At 46.8% G+C, this 22092-nt stretch overlaps 1 protein-coding gene across 1 annotated transcript in view; it reads left to right on the plus strand.

The window, feature by feature from the left end:
- Positions 1–19464, plus strand: part of LOC124712256 (uncharacterized abhydrolase domain-containing protein DDB_G0269086-like) — a 57589-nt gene extending 38125 nt beyond the window's left edge. The window contains exon 2 of the mRNA XM_047242550.1: positions 18851–19464. Coding sequence (XP_047098506.1) covers positions 18851–19464 — 614 coding nt within the window. The remainder of the gene's footprint in view (positions 1–18850) is intronic.
- The last annotated feature ends 2628 nt before the right edge of the window (positions 19465–22092 follow it).

Here is a 22092-nt window from a genome sequence, read left to right on the forward strand (position 1 = left end):
TAGTTCCCTTCAAAGTATTGTCCATCACGTGCATTAATGCATTTGTCCCAATGCTTGTGCCACTGCTGGAAACGGTTCTGGAACTCTCGAGGAATGATTCTGTTCAAGGCTGGTAGCGTATTTTGTTTGGTGTCATTCATATCACTGAAGTGCATTCCTTACAGAGTTTGCTTTATTCCTTCCCTCACCGCCCCCCCCCCCCCAAAAAAAAAGACGTGGACGGAATCAGATCAGATGGGTAGGGTGGATGGGGCACTGGGGCACGAGCACCATGTTGTTTCTTAACGTGAGCTGTTGGACCGTCAGAGCTTTGTGGGCTGGGGCATTGTCGTGGTGGAGCAACCAGTTCCCATTTCTCTACGGTTCTAACCGTTTTCATCGCACACTCTCCCGTGCTCTTCGTAAGACATCAGATAAAAATGTTGGTTCATTGGTTGCCATGGAGGAACGAACTCCTTGTGGAAAATCCCGCCGACATAAAAAAAAAACAAATCAACATTGTTTTCACATTGGATCGCACTTGCAGTGCTTTCTTGGGCCATGCTGTCGTTTGAGTTTTCCCCTGGCACGACACTTGCCTTGACTCTGGGTTGTACCTGTAGCGCCAAATCTCATCCGTAGCCAAAATCGTTTAAGAAAATTTGGATCGTTCTGCACTTCACTCTTCAAGTCGTACAAACATTCACGCGGTTTTCTCTTCGGTCATATGTGAGCAAGGGAATAACAAATTTTGTAGACACCCGTCTCACGTACAAATCTTAGGCTAAAAGTCGCTGGACCATGCTCCATGACACTTTTGTTATCTCAGAAATTTGATCAAAGGTGCTTCGACGATCTTCATCAATTACAAGTTTGATTGTGGCAATATTTTCGTCCGTTATTTCTTCCTGTCGAAGAACGACCGTGGCGTGGAACGTTTTCAGTTGACATGTTGCCAGATTTGAAACAAGAAAACCACTCGTAGACCTGTGATTTCACCAAGTAAACAACATTAAAGGTTTGCCGAAGCACCCCAGTAGTTTCGGCTGCAGTTTTCCCTAACAGAAACAAAATTTCACACAGACTCTTTGCTCCTTCCTGTCTGCCCTGTCATTAAGGGGAGGTTTACTAACTTTCGTGCCAATTGGTTCAGTAGATTTGAAGTTGCCGTACCGCGCGATAAAAAGAATCGTCATCTCGAGAAAAACGCATTTGAAGTTTTGGCTACATATCAATGCAGTATTATGGAACGTAGTTCAGTCAGCTATTCCGGGTCCATAAACTAGTTCTTTCTCTTCCTCATAGAGGGCGTTCTGCTCGATCTGGGCCATCCTGCGCTGCTCCAGAGCCGCTCGGACGGCCGGTGACAAGCGGTTTTCGGCCGCTTGAATCCGGTGGTCGTCCGGATGCTTGGCGAACTGCCTCGAATAGAGTCCCAGGGTGACGTCCATCGTTGTCATGGTCTTCAGAATTGGTGAATACCCTTCGTTGAAGCTGCTCACTGCCAGGAAAGTCGCCATCTCCACAGTCTTTGCACCGGAATGCAAATGCTTGGGAGCTAACTTCCAAACACACGCGTTCAAACTTTCATTTGAATTTTTTGTGTTTACTCCCAAGCACCGGTGCAATAACTTGTCCTCTGAAAGGAAAAAGCTGGTGCGTGAAAAAAGCCGATTTCAGGTAGGTGCATTTTTTTCTTCAACCGCGAATAACAAACATTTCCGTTCCGTAATCGGAAAAACCGTTTCAGGGGTGGATTCTAAATACTTTTATGGATCCAAAAATGCAGTTAAAAACTGTTTTTTTTACCAAAAGATAGTAAACCTCCCCTTAATAGAGACTTCCATACTAATACCAGTATTATTACCTGCGAAAACTGCTCTGTCTTTTACGCTTTCGCGACTCTACCGTTCAATCGATTCCGATGAAATTTGGTATGGAGATAGGATGAAGCGCATGGGCAACTTTAGAAAGTTGATCTTTTAGGGTATTATTACCATTTTTAAATAAGATCTACATCAGTGGGATGAAGCGACATTGGCGAATCTTAGTGTTTGTAGATTGTTCTGTGGCACTGCTAATCCAATGTTACTGAGTGTGTTACTGAGTGAGTGAATTGAATTGCTACACCATCTGGCATTGCTGGAGAGTTCTGACGGTAAACCCAAAAACCACATTTAAAACTATTGTTATAAGCCTCAGAAACGTAAGTCTGATTTAGAGCATAGTTCTAAGAGAGGTCAAGCTCCGAAAGTTGCTCGAATCCAACAAACCTCAGAGCAATCTCATATCCGCCGGAACTTGGATGCAGAACGTCCGGCAGCCTTAAGAGTTACAGAGACAGTCACAAGCCCGTCGCGTTTTAGACACTGAGGGTCATACTCTTCTTGAAGACTTCAATAGAGACATAGTTTTACATGTGGAACGTTGGAGGCTCTTTATAAGCCTGCATTTCAATGACATCTATTAACTAACCATGTTAATTACAAATTAGACATCTTAGGGGGATGGATGAAAAATGTAGACGCTAAAATTTATTGAAATGGGAGGAAGAAGCGGTTGGTATGTGCTGCTCTCGTGGCAAAATCTCACCTCCAGTACTACGTGACCCAGAGGAACTGCTACAAACTCTACACCTCCACGAATGTAATGAATCCCTGATTTTTTTATAATATAACTAGAAAATATAATACATGCTTTCATATTCGACACACAGCAAAATAACGGAAACACGTTCATTATGTAGTTAGATACCAGCACTGCATACATTTTTTATGCATGCATCTCAACTCCAGTATATACACGGACATCTCGTGAAGTTACTAGCTTGCTTACTTACCATCGCCTATCATAACAAAACCACCGATATGCGAGTGAATCAGCGGGTAACAGCTAGTATTATTATAAAAGACGGCTGAGAACCGCATGCCGTGCAGATACTTGATTCGGGCAGCATGCGGCCCCCGGGGCACAGTTTGAAGACCACTGCATTTAACAGGTACACAACCATATTTTTTGGCTGTGCTAGCCAAGTATGAAACGTTTCTCTGTTTTTCTTCTGACAGCAGTTGCTTACTAACGATAGCAGCGAGCTAAATATGTACAATTTCTCTGCCACTGCACTGTTTTGCTATAATAGTGGTGGGGAGTAGGCGTACATGGAGTCAAACATTCATCCATAAAGTATGTTATTCACATTAAGCGTGAACATCTTTGGTATTGTTACTCAAGAGTAATCTGCCGTTCTAATACAGAGATTTAAAATAGAACTAAGGAATATTCCCTGCACAAGTGATAAATATTGTAGGTACTGTAGGCATATTATGTAGTTCTGACTGAATGATACGATTGTAGGTAATAATATATTTTCTACATACATTTCTGCTGTAGAGTTATTTTTATTCTCTGGAAATACTATCTGTGACAGATTGCCTATTGGCTTTTGTCTCGTTTTCTTCGGCCGACGTTTGTTTGATGACTTTTCTGACGTTTCGCCAGCAGGAGTGGTTGGCGTTGTCAAAGCTTCATCTTGCATTGCTGGTGGTGGAGGGCGAAGCTTTGACAATGCCAGCCACTCATGCTGGCGAAACGTCAGAAAAATCATCAAACAAACGTTGGCCGAAGAACCCGAGAAAGACGTCAACAGGTCATTTGTTAACAAGTGGCCATGTGAGCCTTAACAGCTTTATAATACCATGTTTGTATCTCACTTTAAAAGAGGGGTCTTATGATTTACGGATAGTTTCCTGTGTCGTATGCTAAGTCGTAATGATCACATGGCCTGACTGCAGTATTACGTCGTTTAAATTTTGATCCCCTCTCCTTATTTTGTTCATCTAGATCTACATCATACTCCATAAGCCACATAATGGTGTGTGGCGGAGCGTACTTTCGGTGCCACTATCTGATCCCTCCAGCTCTGTTCCATTCGCGAATAGTGCGTGGGAAGAATTATTGTCAGTAAGCCTCTGTATTGGCTCTAATTTATCGAATTTTCCCATCGTGGTCAATACCCGAGATGTGTGTGGGGGGAACTAATATGTCATCCAACTCCTCCTGAAAAGTGATGTCCCGAAATTTCAGGAGTAAATCTCCCTGTGATGCACAACGCCTCTCTTGTAACGTCTGCCAGTGGAGTTTGTTTAGTATCTCCGTAACGCTCTCATCAGCTAAACGATGCAGAGACGAGACGCGCCGCTCTTCGTTGGATCTTCTCTATCTTCTCTATCAGTCCTACCTGACAGGGATCCCAGACAGATGAACAATACTCAAGAATCGGCCGAACAAGCTCCTTACAAGCCACTTCTTTCGTGGATGAGTTACATTTCCTTAAGATTCTTCCGATGAATCTGAGTCTGATGTCTGCTTTCCCACTATGTTTTATGTGGTCATTCCACTTATGGTCGCTCTGGATACTTACGCCTAGATATTTTACGGCAGACGCTATCTCCAGCTGTTTGTCATCAATAGTGTAGCTGTACAGTAGTGGACTTCTTTTCTTATTTATGCTTAATATCTTACATTTATTTACGTTCAGGATCAACTGCCAGAGCCTGCATCATTCCTCAATTCTCTGCAGGTCGTTCTGCAAATTCTTACGATCTTCTGGCGTTGCTTCTTTGGTATAGGCAACTGCATCATCTGCGAATAGCCTTAAAGAGCATCCGACGCTTTCTACTAGAGCATTTATATACATTGTAAACAGTAAAGGTCCTATCACACTTCCCTGTGGTACTCCGGATATTACCTTTACATCTGTCGATTTAGTTCTGTTAGGAAGGACGTGTTGAGTTCTGTCTTCAAGAAAGTCTCGAATCCAATCGCAAGTTTCCTCCGATACTCTGCAAGCTCGTAATTTTTTCATTAAATGCGGGACGGTGTCAAATGCCTTACTGAAATCAAGGAACACGGCATCAACCTGAGCACTGTTGCCCACTGCGCTGTGGACCTTATGGAGGAACAGAGCGAGCTGAGTTTCGCAGGATCGCTGTTTGCGGAATCCATGTTGATTTTTATAGAGGAGATGTTCATTTTCCAAAAACGTCATAACTTTTGAGCATAAAACATGTTCTATAATTCTACAACAGACGGACGTGCACATGGGTTTTTTTTGGGCTAGGCAGTAGTGCGAGGTGTCCTGATGAACACTCACCAGTCGACGTGCAGGCAGGGAAATCAGGACGCGCTCAGTGTAAAGACACTTCAGTTATCAAGATATTAGCAGTAAATTTTCAGAGTGTTCGGAATAAAGTTCCTGAATTTACTGCCCTCCAGGAAGCGTGTGGCGCGCAAATCAATCTCGGGACCGGGACCTGGCTGAACCCTGAGATGGGAAGTTCTGAAATATTTAGTGAGGGTTGGAATGTGTATCGGAAAGACAGATTAGACACCGTATGAGGTGGTGTCTTCATTGCAGTTGACAAAAATATTGTGTCTACTGAGGTCGAAGTAGAGTGTGATTGTGAAGTTATCTGGACACGTTTAACAGGGCTAGGGGAAATAAAGTTAATTGTGGGGTGTTATTAGCGGCCACCAGGTTCCACCGTGACAGTTCTAGAATCATTCAAAGGGAGTCTACATTCTGTATCGCAGAAGTACCCGGATCATGCTATATTACTCGGAGGCGACTTCAACCTACCTAGTATAGACTGAGATGTCTATGGATTCACTACAGGTGGTACAGACAAGCCGTCGTGTGAATTACTTTTGAACACATTATCCGAAAACTGTCTTGAGCAGATAAATCGACAGCCAACGCGTAATGGAAATATTTTAGATCTGGTAGCCACGAACAGACCAGACCTCATCGACGGTGTCAGTGTTGAGACAGTGATCATGATGTTGTCATTACGACTATGGTTACGAAAGTTAAAAAGTCGGTCAAGAAGGCTAGGAGAGTATTCTTACCAGAAAGAGCAGATAAGCAGTTGTTAGCATCCCACTTAGTAAATGAATCGACTTCATTTACTTCCGGTACGATGCACGTGGAAGAATTATGGGCAAATTTTAAACACATTGTAAATCACGCATTGGACAAGTACGTGCCGAAAAAGTGGGACACGGACGGAAAAGACCCACCGTGGTTTAACAGCGCAATTCGGAGAATGCTGAGGAAGCAAAGGCAGTTGCACTCGCGCTACAAGAACGATCGGGAGAATGAGGCCAGGCAAAAGTTAGTAGAGATTCGTGCTGCTGTAAAAAGAGCGATGCGCGAAGCATTCAACCACTACCACCGTCATACCTTAGCAAAAGATCTTGCTGAAAACCCAAGGAAATTCTGGTCTTGCATAAAATCGGTAAGCGGCTCGAAGGCTTCCATCCAGTCACTCACTGATCAGTCTGACCTGGCAACGGAAGACAGCAAAACGAAAGCTGAAATTTTAAATTTAGCATTTGAGAAATCTTTCACGCAAGAGGATCGTACAAACATACTGCCGTGTGAGTCTCGTACAGATTCCTGTATGGAGGACATAGTGATAGACATCCCTGGGGTTGTGAAGCAGCTGAATGGGTTGAAAATAAATAAATTACCAGGACCTGATGGGATTCCAATTCGGTTTTGCAGAGAGTACCCTACTGCATTGGCTCCTTACTTAGCTTGCATTTATCGCGAAGCTCTTGCCCAACGTAAAGTCCCCGACTGGAAAAAAGCGCAGGTGACGTCTGTATATAAGATGGGTAGAAGGGCTGATCCTCAAAATTACAGACCAATATCCTTAACATCGGTTTGTTGCAGGATTCTCGAACATATTCTCAGTTCGAATATAATGAATTTCCTTGAGACAGAGAAGTTGCTGTCCATGCATCAGCACGGCTTTAGAAAGCATCGCTCCTGCGAAACGCAACTCGCCCTTTTTTCACATGATATCTTGCGAAGCATGGATGAAGGGTATCAGACGGATGCCATATTCTTTGACTTCCGGAAAGCGTTTGACTCGGTGCCCCACTGCAGACTCCTAACTAAGGTACGAGCATATGTGATTGGTTTCCAAGTATGTGAGTGGCTCGAAGACTTCTTAAGTAATAGAACCCAGTACGTTGTCCTCGATGGTGAGTGTTCATCGGAGGAGAGGGTATCATCTGGAGTGCCCCAGGGAAGTGTGGTAGGACCGCTGTTGTTTTCTATCTACATAAATGATCTTTTGGATAGGGTGGATAGCAATGTGCGGCTGTTTGCTGATGATGCTGTGGTGTACGGGAAGGAGTCGTCGTTGAGTGACTGTAGGAGGATACAAGATGGCTTGGACAGGATTTGTGATTGGTGTAAAGAATGGCAGCTAACTCTAAATATAGATAAATGTAAATTAATGCAGATGAATAGGAAAAAGAATCCTGTAATGTTTGAATACTCCATTAGTAGTGTAGCGCTTCACACAGTAACGTCGATTAAATATTTGGGCGTAACATTGCAGAGCGATATGAAGTGGGACAAGCATGTAATGGCAGTTGTGGAGAAGGCGGACAGTCGTCTTCGGTTCATTGGTAGAATTTTGGGAAGATGTGGTTCATTTGTAAAGGAGACCGCTTATAAAACACTAATACGACCTATTCTTGAGTACTGCTCGAGCGTTTGGGATCCTTATCAGGTCGGATTGAGGGAGGACATGAAGCAATTCAGAGGCGGGCTGCTAGATTTGTTACTGGTAGGTTTGATCATCACGCGAATGTTACGGAAATGCTTCAGGAACTCGGGTGGGAGTCTCTAGAGGAAAGGAGGCGTTCTTTTCGTGAATCGCTACTGAGGAAATTTAGGGAACCAGCATTTGAGGCTGACTGCAGTACAGTTTTACTGCCGCCAGCTTACATTTCGCGGAAAGACCACAAAGATAAGATAAGAGAGATTAGGGCTCGTACAGAGGCATATAGGCAGTCATTTTTCCCTCGTTCTGTTTGGGGGTGGAACAGGGAGAGAAGATGCTAATTGTGGTACGAAGTACCCTCCGCCACGCACCGTATGGTGGATTGCGGAGTATGTATGTAGATGTAGATATAGAGCTATAATTGTGTTGACCTGTCTTACGTCCTTTCTTAAAAGCGGGAATACCCTGTGCTTTTTTCCAGTCGTTAAGTACCTTTAGTTGCTCAAGCGAGTAGTATTAATAACCGAACTACTGCAGCCGCTTAAAAATTTTTGGGCTCCCTATAGTTTGAATTGTGTAAATACTTCTACAACGAAAAGTAACGTCACTGACTGATAATTCCATATAACTTTTTTTATCCTGTACCTAGGGTACAGGATCACACATGTGTTCCGACGTAACGTCAGACGCCGGCACTCCAGGTGGGAACGGTAGAACAGAGAGGGCTGTGAGACGGCGCCAGCCAATAGTACTCTGACCGACCCCTCTCTAGAGCGACACCGAGAGAGCAGCGGCCTCTAGGCGAAGAGAACATAAATAAGCGCTGTAGACGCCTGGCCGCAGCCCACTTGAAGACTAGCCGTTCTACGAGCTCTGCAGCAGCGGCTTACGAACTGCACTATTTCACTGTATCATGAATTGTATATACTGAAGAGGCTTCTTATTTCTCTGTCATTCATTGATTACGCCATATCTATTTTTCCAAAAGTTTTGTAATCATTTCCTTTTGTAATAAACTTCATTAATACGATTTGCTAGCATTATTGTCTAGCGATCCGAGAAAGCAGGTTTTCTAGGCACCTATATTCGACGAGAAAGCAGGACCCAACACCATGTGTAATAGAAATGGCTCAGAGTTAGACGAACTTTGATTTTTGTCACAAATAGAACCCATCTTTGAACCAAAATTAAACTTAGAATTGCTGATGATGAAGTCCCATACTCCTTACAGAGCGTAGGGGACGATGCGGGAGACCCGCACCGCTGTACTACGCAAGGTCCTAGAAGAGGTGGTTTGCCATTGCCTTCCAGCGACCGTAATGGGTATGAATGATGATGAAGACGACACAACAACACCCAGTCATCTCGAGGCGGGTGAAAACCCCTGACCCCGCCGGTAATCGAACCCTGGATCCTGAGCTCGGGAAGCGAGAACGCTACCGGGATACCATGAGCTGCGGACAAACTTAGATTTACTGATCTTTTATTTTGGTTCTTCGGCACCTAGTATTTATTTGAGTACTATCACAAAAATTAAACTGTCAGCCCAAAGTTTAGTTAGTGTAGTTCTAATGATTGAACCTTCCTCCTTCATTTGCAGGTGTTTCTGTAGTTCTGCGCTAATTGCGCCATCAGAGGAGAGTTCCAAAATGGAGTGTGTTACGAACGCGCGTATAAAACAGCGATGTGTGATTGAATTCCTCACCGCTGAAACAATTGTGCCGATTGAAATCCTTCGACGTTTGCTAAAGGTGTATGGGGTCCATGCGGTAGACGTGAGCAAAGTGAGGCGATGGGTACGCCATTTTCAAGGTGGTGAAAAGAGCATGGATGACAAGTCATGGCCCGGTCGGCTCTGTGCGGCAGTCATCCCTTGCAATGAAGAGCGTCTTGGTCAACTCTTCGGCGGATAACGGCCAGAGAATTGTGCAAAGCTGACATCTTGGTTATCACAAAGTTTGTGCGAGATGGATGCCACGGGTGCTTACAGAAAAACAAAAAGCTCGTCGAATTGGACCTGCTGGACCAATGTGAAGCTGAAGGTGACAATATTCTGAATAGCAACGTCACCGGAGATGAGACGTGGTGTCACCACTACCAGCCGGAATCCAAAAGACAGTTCATGCAATGGCGACATGCGAATTCTCCTCAAAGAAGAAATTCAAGACACAGTCGTTTGCAGGCAAAGTGATGTGCACAATTTTCTGGGATGTGGTTCTGGGGTGTGGTTCTTTTGGATGTCCTGGAGCCTTGAGAAGCTGTCAGTTGAGCACGCTACAAGACGACACTGGATAAGATGAAAGCCCGAATTTCGAGGGTAAGGTCAGAGAAGAAGACCAACTTTCGCCTGCAGCATTATAACGCCAGGCCCCAAGTGAGTTCTGCGACCACACAACTCATTGCAAAATTCGTCTGGATTGTCTTACCACATCCACCGTACAGTCCCGATTTAACGCCGAGAGACTTCCACCTCGCCGCGAGGAGTGGCTGCGCGGTTTGAGGCGCCATGTCACGAATTGCGCGGCCCTTCCCGCCGGAAGTTCGAGTCCTCCCTCGGGCAGGCGTGTGTGTGTTGTTCCTAGCATAAATTACTTTAAGTTAGCTTAAGTAGTGTGTAAGTCTAGGGACCGATGACCTCAGCAGTTTGGTCCCTTAGGAATTCACACAGATTTGAACATTTGAACTTCCACCTCTTTGGGCCTCTGGAAGATGGACTATGTGGCGGTCATTTTCAAGACTCGGATGCTGTTGTCAAAAGTGCAAGGAAGTCGTTAGCCTCAGATGGTTCCGGTTCTTACAAGAACGGCATGCAGGGTCTGGTTCTTCGCTGGCATAAGTGCATAATGAATGGTGGTGACTATGTGGAAAAATGACAGTCTGTAGCTGAAATATTGCTCTATTTAGCTGCGCTGTTGTGATTTATGTATCTCCTGTGGTATCCATTAGTAAAAAGGGAAGGCATTACTTTCGGAACGACCCTCGTACGCTTAAATTTGTCACCGCAACTGCATTAGCAGTCAGCTGTGGGCAAAGTAAATATTAATAGGTGTGTTACGTGTAAATAAATAATTATGTTATGTGATCCCTCTATTGGTGTGTTCACAATGTTTTAGTAGTGGAGGAAAATTAATTCAGCCTTACAGCGATGAAAAGGCGAGAAACTGTTGCATTGTGCACGTCGTTTAAATTTATTAATTCTTTGCTACTTACTTTATCTGCACCACACTTTGCAGACGTATCCACATGTGCTGCTGAATGAATCTGCGAAACTGTAGCATTGTGTGACAGATAGATCAGAAGACATTACGTCATAAACACTGAGATGCGTGAAAATATGTCGCAACATGCATGACGTTTAAGTTTATTTGCAGCATATTTCACAGACAGTATCAACATATGCCGCTGAACTGTATCTATACAAGTACACTGAATCGCCAAAAAATTTGGTATGGCCATGCGTATTCAATACAAAGATACGTAAACAGGCAGAATACGGTGCGACGGTAGGCAATGCCTATATACACACATCAAAAAAAGTTTTGCAACACCCCGTTCCCAGAACTCCTGAAGACAGACGTTGACTGCGGATACTGTATCACAGGCACAGTAACTTTGACTGTTCAGAGACGTCACTAAACCGGCCCAAAGATGTAAACAACCATGCATGAGCAGCGCCTATTAGACGGAGAGGTCTGACAGCCGATCAGTTCCAGTCAGTCCACCAGAAAGGAGGTAGGTACACGGTTCGTGTTGTCTGTAGTTCAACCATGCCTAGGCGGTCAATACTGCGGTTCGATCGCGTCCGTATTGCTACTTTGTGCCAGGAAGGGCTCTCAACAAGGGAAGTGTCCAGGCGTCTCCGATTGAACCAAAGCGATGTTGTTAGACATGGAGGAGATACAGAGAGACAGGAACTGTCGATGACATGCCGTGCTCAGGCCACCCAGGGGCTACCTACTACTGCAGTGGATGACCGCTGGATGTTGAATAAATGCTTTTCGTGCAGCAACAGGACGTTGTGTTACGACGCAAACCGTGCGCAATAGGCTAAATGATGCGCAACTTCACTCCCGACGTCCATAGCGAGGTCCATCTTTGCAACCACGACAACATGCAGCGCGGTACAGATGGGCCCAACAACATGCCAAATAGACCGCTCAGGACTGGCATCATGTTCTCTTTACTCATGAGTGTCACATATGCCTTCAACCAGATAATCGTCGGAGACGTGTTTGAAGGCAACCCGGTCAGGATGAACGCCTTAGATACACTGTCCAGCGAGTGCAGTAAGGTGGAGGTTCCCTGCTGTTTTGGGGTGGCATTATGTGGGGCCGATGTACACCGCTGGTGGTCATGAAAGGCGCCGTAATGGCTGTACGATACGTGAATGCCATCCTCCGACCGATTGTGCAACCATATCGGCAGCATATTGGCGAGGCATTCGTCTTCATGGACGACAATTCGCGCCTCCATCGTGGACACCTTGTGAATGACTTACTTCAGCCGGCCGGTGTGGCCGAGCGGTTCTAGGCGGTTCAGTCTGGAACCACGTTCGAATCCTGCCCCGGGCATGGATGTGTGTGATGTCCTTAGGTTAGTTAGGTTTAAGTAGTTCTAAGTTCTAAGAGACTGATGACCTCAGATGTTAAGTCCCATAGTGCTCAGAGCCATTTGAACCATTTTGAACCACTTACTTCAGGATAACGACATCGCTCGACTAGAGTGGCCAACATGTTCTCCAGACTTGAACCCTATCGAACATGCCTGGGATAGATTGAAAAGGGCTGTTTATGGACAACGTAACCCACCAACCACCTGGGGGGGGGGGGGGGGGAGTCTACGCTGGATCACCGTTGAGAAGTGGGTCAATCTTGACCCACAGTGCCTTGATGAACTTGTGGATAGTATGCCACGACGAGTAGTGGCATGCATCAATGCAAGAGGACGTGCTACTGAGTATTAGAGGTACCGGTGTATACAGCAGTCTGGACCACCACCTTTGAAGGTCTCGCTGTATGGTGGTACAAAATGTAATGTGTGGTTGCCATGAGCAGCAAAAAGGACGGAAATGATGTTTATGTTGATCTCTATTCCAATTTCCTGTAGAGGTTCCGGAACTCTCGGAACCGAGGTGATGCAAAACTTTTATTGATGTGTGTAAGACAACAAGTATCTGACGCAGTTGTTAGGTCGATTGCTACTGCTACAACGGCAGCAGATTTATGTGTGTTTGAGCGTGGTGTTATAGCCGGCTCACGGGCGATAGATGGGACTCAACATCTTTGCAAAAACAGACATAATATCTTATGGGATAACAGCAATCAGTGATTTTATAATGTTACTTTAAATCCGTCTTGATTGCAAACTTTTTTATTATTCATATGACCGGTTTCGGTTCATTCAGAACCATCTTCAGATCTGATATCTAAGTTACAGGAGTAACCCGTCCAATTCAGCAACTTTCACATGCTACGTCACATGTGACATGTCACATGTAACTTAAATATCAGATCTGAAGATGGTTCTGAATGAACCGAAACCGGTCATATGAATAATAAAAAAGTTTGCAATCAAGACGGATTTAAAGTAACATTATGGACTCAACATCTCCGAGGTAGCGATGAAGTGGGAATTTTCCCGTGCCACCATTTCACGATTGTACCATGAACATCAAGAATCCGGTAAAACACCGTATCTCCGACGTCTCTGCTGTCGGTAAAAGATCCTGCCGGAACGAGACCAACGAAGACCGAAGAGAATCGGTCAGCTTAACAGACGTGCAGCCCATCCGCAAATTGCTGCAGATTTCAGTGCTAGACCATCAACAAGTGTCAGCGTGCGAACCACTCAATGAAGTATCATCGATATGGACTTTCGGAGCCGAAGGACCACTCGTGTTCCCTTGATGACAGCACGATGCAAAGCCTTACGCCTCGCCTGGGCCCGTCAACACCGACACTGGTTTGTTGATGACTGGAAACATGATGTCTGGTCGGACAAGTCTCGTTTCAGATTGTATCGAGAGGATGGACACCTACGGGTGAGGAGACAACCTCATGAATTCATGGATCCTGCATGTCAGCGTGGGACTGTTCAAGTTGGTGGAAGCTCTGTAATAGTGTGGGGCGTGTGCATTTGGAGTGATATGGGACCCCTGATAAGTCTAGATACGACTCTGACAGGTGACACATACGTAAGGATCCTGTCTGATCTTCTGCATCCATTATTGTCCAGTTTGAATTCCGACGGACTTGGTGAATTCCAGCAGGATAATGGGACACTCCAAATTTCCAGAACTGCTACAGAGTGGCTCCAGGAACACTTTTCTGAGTTTAAACACTTCCGCTAGCCTCCGACCCCCGCCCCCCGAAATGATCATTATTGAGCATATTTGGGATGCCTTGGAACGTGCTGTTCGGAAGAGATCTCCAGCTCCTAGTATTGTTACGGATCTTTGGACAGCCCTGTAGGATTCATGGTGTCAACTGCCTCCAGCACTACTTCAGACGTTACTCGAGTCCATGCCATGCCGTGTTGCGGCACTTCTGCGTGCTCTCGGGGGCCCCACACAATATTACGCAGATGTACCAGTTTCTTTGGGTCTTCAGTTTATATCGTTGTATGGCACACAGCTCAAGACATATGACTTCATAAACACTGAGATATGTGTAAAAATGCAGCATCATGCACGAAACGTAAAACGTTTTTCCTTTACTTCTGAGACACTCCTACATTCGAGTCAACTCAAGGAATCATTGACATCTGACAGCCCTCTTGACAGCTTTGAACTGCGAAGCTCAAACCGCTAGAGGTGAAACCAATAGCCGTTTTTAGGGACCAATTTACACAGAAAAGGGGCAACGCGGACGTCTGGTGGGGTCGTGGCGCTGTTTCGCGCTACCTCCATGTTAACAAATGAAGCAGTTCACACACGAATGACATGACGGGAACGAGTCGCTATGTCCGCGCCACGTCCGTTTGTCGCCACGAATACTGAACCGAAGCGACGCGTGGCGCAGACGTCTCCAAATGACGCGCTACTGTTTCCATTACTTTGAAATCATCGGATGCGCCTAAAAAATTGTTTTACGTAGATGAAGCAAGGCCACATGCGTCTCTGGAGACAGTTTCTCAGTAAATAGTTTGCTTCTCGCTTAAAAAAATTAAAAACCACTGTTTTGGGATTCGCGCGTGTTCTCCGCTATGCAGTGTTTCTTATAAGATTTTGGAGAAACTGTTTGGTAAAAAAATTGATTTTTCGACGTCTTGTCTGATTGCACAGGTTGATTGTGAACTGGTTTTATTTTAGTCATTGCCCATAGTTATTGTGAAATGTAAACCGCAGGGTATGTATAGGAAACTTCGCACTGAAGAATGTAGTCGCTGGCCATTTTACGTTCGGTGGGTTATACGTCACAGGTTACTGCATACAATATGTCGGTAACATATCGAAATTGTTTTTAACGGCGCAAGGGGAGAGGTAACTCTTTCCAGTCCTGAGTAGATAAGTGATATATTTTAACGTTTGGTCGCGACGAGCTACGACGCACGGCACTCTACGCTATGGCCGCACGCTATGTGGATTTATGGTTCGTGCTTCTCTTCGTATGCGCTTTGTGAAGTCAGTTACAACCACAGTTCAAGTTTATATTGCATTAAGAGTTATTTTAAAACTATAGGTAAACAATCGCGAATCCAGTGGCAGTATTAGCTATATACTGTATACGTAAATTTTTCTAGTGTACACCAACAATTTCATTCAAAAGACATTCAGTAACTATTTCCGTTCTCTCATTGTTGAACAAATGGTGTGTTTTGTAGCGAGCAATAAACGAGAAACGGGATTTTGCTATTGAATAATTCTGTGTTCTGAATGTTTTACGCTACCTATTTTACACTTAGATATTTGAGCTTTCTTGATGGAGGCAGTTTATATGAAGTAAAAGTCTATTTTGCATGTTTTTGTACACAATTAGTTATGTTATCTTTGAAAAAACAACACTATCTGTTTTTTTGTTTTTCTGGACGAACGACGTTAAATCGGTGCCGTTACAACGTTGTGCTGCTGAAACGCACTGGTTTTTCTGTGTAACTTATTGCAGACATAGAAACCGTATTTGAGAAAGTACAACACATGTTAAAACACATAATGTTTACTGCAGTACAGATCTGCACAAGAAGCACGGAAAACCATAACACTATTCCTGTTGCAGTTGCACTAAATACACTACTGGCCATTAAAATTGCTACACCACGAAGATGATGTGCTACAGACACGAAATTTAACCGACAGGAAGAAGATACTGTGATATGCAAATGAATAGCTTTTCAGAGCATTCACACAATGTTGGAGTCGGTGGCGACACCTACAACGTGCTGACATAAGGAAAGTTTCCAACCGATTTCTCATACACAAACAGCAGTTGCCCGGCGTTGCCTGGTGAAACGTTGTTGTGATGCCTCGTGTAAGGAGGAGAAATGCGTACCATCACGTTTCCGACTTTGATAAAGGTCACATTGTAGCCTATCGCGATTGCGGTTTATCGTATCGCGACATTGCTGCTCGCGTTGGTCGAGATCCAGCGACTGTTAGCAGAATATGGAATCGGTGGGTTCAGGGGGGTAATACGGAACGCCGTGCTGGATCCCAACGGTCTCGTATGAATAGCAGTCGATATGACAGAAATCTCATCCGCATGGCTGTAACGGATCGTGCAGCCACGTCTCGATCCCTGAGTAAACAGATGGGGACGTTTGCAAGACAACAACCATCTGCTCGAACAGTTCGACGACGTTTGCAGCAGCATGGACTATCAGCTCGGAGACCGTGGCTGCGGTTACCCTTGACGCTGCATCACAGACAGGAGCGTCTGCGATGGTGTACTCAATGACGAACCTGGGTGCACGAATGGTAAAACACAATTTTTTCGAATGAATCCTGATGTTTACAGCATCATGATGGTCGCATCCGTGTTTGGCGACATCGCACTGAACGCACATTGGAAGCGTGTATTCGTCATCACCATACTGGCGTACCACCGGCGTGATGGTATGGGGTGCCATTGGTTAAACGTCTCGGTCACCTCTTGTTCGCATTGATGGCACTTTGAGCAGTGGACGTTACATTTCAGATGTGTTACCACCCGTGGCTCTACCCTTCATTCGATCCCTGCGAAACCCTACATTTCAGCAGGATAATGCACGGCCGCATGTTGCAGGACCTGTACGGGCCTTTCTGGATACAGAAAATGTTCGACTGCTGCCCTGGCCAGTACATTCTGCAGATCTCTCACCAAATGAAAACGTCAGGTCAATGGTGACCAAGCAACTGGCTCGTCACAATACGCCAGTCACTACTCGTGATGAACTGTGGTATCACGTTGAAGCTGCATGGGCAGCTGTACCTGTACACGCCATCCCACCTGTGTTTGACTCAATGCCCAGGCGTATCAAGGCCGTTATTACGGCCAGAGGTGGTTGTTCTGGGTACTGATTTCTCAGGATCTATGCACCCAAATTGCGTGAAAATGTAATCACATGTCAGTTCTAGTATAATATATTTGTCCAATGAATACCCGTTTGTCATCTGCATTTCTTCTTGGTGTAGCAATTTTTATAGCCAGTAGTGTATGTAAAGTCAGCATTATATTTTCTATCCTCAATCAATGGGTTTTTCCAGAGTGACGCGCTAATCGACTATTAACTCTGTACTTGCTCACAGAAATTCAGTTTTTCAATTGGGATATACTGGCACATGTCAAATAAGGCTTTCTTTTTGGCACCTTTTACTGGCAGAATTTTATCACACAAGAAGGGAAAATTGCAATGTTACCTAGCGACAGATCTCTTTTCCCAGCACCTTTTGGCTTCTTTGTGATGCTTTGACAAATCCACGTTTGTGGGATATTATGACTATTCCTTCACCCTAGTGTAGTAGGTTTGTCAGATGGAACTTGTAGCCAGACATATTGAGTTATTTTGAATGAGCCTCTATTCAATCCTTGCTGCAGTGCGCTAAGATTCCTGGAATCCTATGGTTCCAACTCGCACAGAAGGAATTCGTTGTACTTGGCGTTTGCAATGACTGGCATCCGTTTTCTGGGTGAAAGGACATTTTGTTTCTCTTTGTAAGGACAAAATCCCTATCACATGGTAAGAAATGACATGCTGTTTAACGATGAATTTCTGATCTATGGCAGTGAACTACAAGGCGACAAGTATTGAACTATACGAAATAAAATCGTCGGAACCTATAAACGTTTGCGTTAGGACGTTCAAACTGCACGGTTGGCACGGGGGGCATGATACGAATTAGTACGCGCATGCGCAAGCGGCTTGTTGTTGTCGGCCATTTGCACATGTAAATGTCACGCTACGGCGTACCTGAGCGTATAACGCGTGTGGAGGCCTGCTATGGCGAGCAGGTTTGCAGGAGAGACGAGGTACTGGCAGAAGTAAAGCTGTGAGTAGCGGGCGTGAGTCGTGCTTCGGTAGCTCAGATGGGCGAGTCTGCCGCCGGCAGTGCTGCGAGGCGGTCACGCGCCAGAGCGCTGCGGGCGAGGCGCGCACGGTGTGTTTGTGTTTACTTCGGCCGCTGTAAGTGCCGTTTTCCTTCTAGACCACCATGGCGCATAACTATCGGAAGAAGACATTACGTTTCAACTTTTGTTCCGACTTCGCCCGACCCAAGGCCCTGGAGGTAGAACGGTTTATACGCGATGAAGTTAAAATACCACCAACGGATCTAATTGGTATCCACTTGTCCATAGTTAGCAGTACCGTCTACGTCAAAATGATCAACGATGCGGCGTGCGACAAGGTGCTTCAAGAGGCAAAACGTGGACTGCGCTTCTGTCATTCCGACGGCAACGTCGGACCCGTTACCGTCGATCACGCAGGTCTCGGCACACGGACGATAAGGATCTTCGAACTGCCGTTCGAACTACCTGCAGACGTCGTCATCGAGGCGCTCCGTCCCTATGGCAACGTTCTGGAACATGTTGCCGAACGATGGGTCCACTTTCAGACCTATCCAGTTTTAAACGGTGTTAGACAGGTCCGCATCGAGTTGCAGAAACACGTGCCTTCCTATCTACGTATCGGAGGCTGCCGTGCCATTATAATGTACGACGGCCAACCTCGGACCTGTTCCGGTTGCGGGAAAGAAGGTCACCTACGGTCTGAATGCATTCAACGACGTGTCGCGCAGCTCCCGTTGTCGGAAGCGTCCGTCACACCCACGATGACCGCCCTACCGGTCACTTACGCAGCGGCTCTTGCCACGTCTACAGTTTCGTCCAGTCCGTCGCCCGGTCCTTCCGATCGGCACGTCCCACCGTCCCAGTCACCAACGGACGGTACAGACGTCCCACCTGACAACCTTGCCGCCGAACAGGCTCCCGCACCGGACGCTGAGGAGACCAGTAGATCTTCACAACACCTGTTTGACAATTTCATTGTACCCACCGACGCCTTCGAACCAGGTCGACGCTCCTCCTTGCCGTCGTCCGACACTGAGGAACACGTGCGCAAACAACGCTCGCCACGTAGGCGCAAACGCCGTCGCCGTTCACCCACGGGCTCTCAGAGCGTTGCCACCCGCGACGACGAAGACGACAGCCAAGCAGCCGACATTTCCACGCAGAGGTCGGCGGACAACTTTCACGATGAACAAGACATTTCGCAGGACGGGACCACTATGGAGGTCGCCACGCACAATGTAACAATCGGTGCGCCGGTTGAGACGCCTGTCTCCCCGCCGACAACTCCAGATCTCTCTCACCACGACGCAATTCCCATGGACATTGGACAGACCCACGGCACAGGAGCATGGGCCGACGACATTGAGGAAGGTACGCCCCCTCCTCCGGATGAGTTACCTCCGCCGGACGAGGCTACCTGTTAACATCAAAAGCGAGGTATTGCAGCTGATGGGACGGGACTTCCTGTCGGTGCCCTCCTCTTACTTCCCTTGGTGATGGTAGATGCGCGTCCACCACCACTAAAACAAACATACCGGTTTGCCACACTGAACATCAACATGATCGGCACTGCACCCAAGCTGCAACTCCTATGTGACATGCTTCGGGCCTCTGACGTCGACGTCGCCCTTCTTCAGGAAGTACGCGTTGCCACACTACCACCAGTCTACGGCTACGACTCATACACGTCCACATGTGATCAATCAGGGCGTGGAGTGGCTTTCTACATACGCGAAGGAATCCCACTCACGGACACGACAATCCTTCCCTGTGGAAGAGGCATGGCTGTTACCATCTTCGACACGCGCGTCATCAATATCTACGCTCCGTCTGGCTCCACGAACCGTCGGCAGCGGTCCACTTTCTTCGGACATGACGTGGCGCCCCTGTTTTCTGGACGCTATGATCGCCTTATCATGGGAGGCGATTTCAACTGTGCCCTCCATCCGCAGGACCAAGTACCTGGTTATTCGCCATGCCCGGCGCTGCTCACCTTAATCGAAGATTTTCATCTAGTGGACGTTTGGGAGAAAATTCATGGCAATACCCCCGGTTTTACCCATTATACAGCACATTCTGCGAGCAGACTGGACCGGTTTTATGTCTCTGCTCACCTCGGCAATGAAGTCGCCCAAGCTGAACGATGGCCCCTTGCATTTTCGGACCATTGCGCCGTCATTTGCTCCCTGGCTCTGCCACCTCAGTCAGTGTGGCGCAGCAGAGGTTACTGGAAGCTTAATACCTCCCTCCTTAATGATCCACACTGCCGACAATGTATTGCCACTACATGGGCGTCTTGCGAAAGACGCCTTCCGCAGTACACATCCACGTTCCATTGGTGGCTCAAATGTGCCAAACCTGCGATCAGAAAGGCCTTCATACAATGTGGCAAGGAAGCAGCAGCATGGCATCGAGAAACCACAAATTTTCACTACGCCGTCCTCCGTGAGCTCGATGCGCTCCCTCCATCACCTGACACCCACAGGGAACGACAACGTACTAAAGCTCGTCTCCTCTCTCTTCAACGTGCACGACTGCATGGTGTCGTGGTGCGTTCCCGACGACAAGACCTCCTCCACGACGAAACCCCATCCACAATCCATGCCGCATCCGACCATAGTCGTCGACGTCGGCTTTTCGTCCCCAACATCACGACCTCCGATGGTGTTCACCACACAACACAGGCGGCGGTCGTGTCCGCCTTTGCTGAACATTATCGCCAATTTTATGATGATGAACCGATGGCGACGCCCATTCCTGATGATCTCCGTCCTTCCCCTGATCGGACTCTCACCGTAGCGGAGTCAACGTCCATGATGTCTGCAATCACCGCAGAAGAGGTGGTAGATGCGATCAACAAAGGGGCCAAGAACAAATCACCCGGACCAGATGGTCTCCCGGTGGAGTTTTACCGGGCGTTCACCACGTTAATGCTTCCTCGCTGGACGGAAATGATTCAGGAACTCTTTACTCCGTCCTTCCCAATTCCACCTGAATTCGTCACTGGCATTCTTCTACCTGTGCCTAAACCGAAGGGAGGGTCTCATGTCTCTGCATATCGCCCCCTTACACTACTGAATGCAGACTATAAAATCTATGCACGCCTCTTAGCAGCGCGCATACGCACCGTCTTACCTACGGTCCTTTCACCTGAGCAGACTGCACGTGGTTGTGGGGCCACCTTACAAACAGCCCTAGGAGAATGCCGTGACCTCATTGCACTGGCGTCGGTTTGTCGCCTTCGTGCAGCACTGGTATCCGTCGATTTCACGAGTGCCTTTGATCGCGTTCGACACCCATTCCTCCTCATGGTGGCGACGCGTATGGGGTTCCCTTTGCTTTTTGTCGATGCCATTCGCCGGTTACTCCTTCCCGCGGTCTCGATGGTACAAGTCAATGGGAGGCTTGTAGGACCGATTCCTATACGCCGCTCTGTGCGTCAAGGATGCCCTATGTCTACTTTACTATATGCCATTGCACTTGAGCCCCTCATCACTGGACTTACCTCTAGACTGCAGGGCCTCACTTTGCGTGACCACACCTTTCACTGTAGGGCTTATGCGGACGATCTCCTCTTTCTCACCTGCTCCTCCACGGAACTCAATGACGCCATCCAATGGATCCACCAGTATGGACGTCTTTCTGGTAGCATTCTTAATGTCAGTAAATCGACTATGATGCACATTGGGCGCGGCCTCCCGGCTATGGTGCCGACCCCACTCCCAGTTAGTGCCACCCTTCGTTACTTGGGTATCGAATTTACGAGCTCCACACACCGCACAGTGGCCCTGGCTTACCGGCGGCTTTTGCAGTCGATTCGGCACCATGTTCGCGGTCAAGTGCACCGTAACTTAAACCAACTCCAACGTGTGTCCTATGTCAACATCTATGTCGCCCCTAAACTGCTACACGTCGGCCAGATCCTCCCAATGCCGTTACTCCTTGGCCGCCGCATCCAATCAGCCTTTGGATATTTCGTGTCAGCAGGGGCACTTTTCAAAGTCCGCTACAACACTCTAACACTGCCTCCTGCAAAAGGTGGCCTCGGACTC

This window comes from Schistocerca piceifrons, chromosome 8 (assembly GCF_021461385.2).
Source record: "Schistocerca piceifrons isolate TAMUIC-IGC-003096 chromosome 8, iqSchPice1.1, whole genome shotgun sequence".
Lineage (NCBI taxonomy): Eukaryota > Metazoa > Arthropoda > Insecta > Orthoptera > Acrididae > Schistocerca > Schistocerca piceifrons.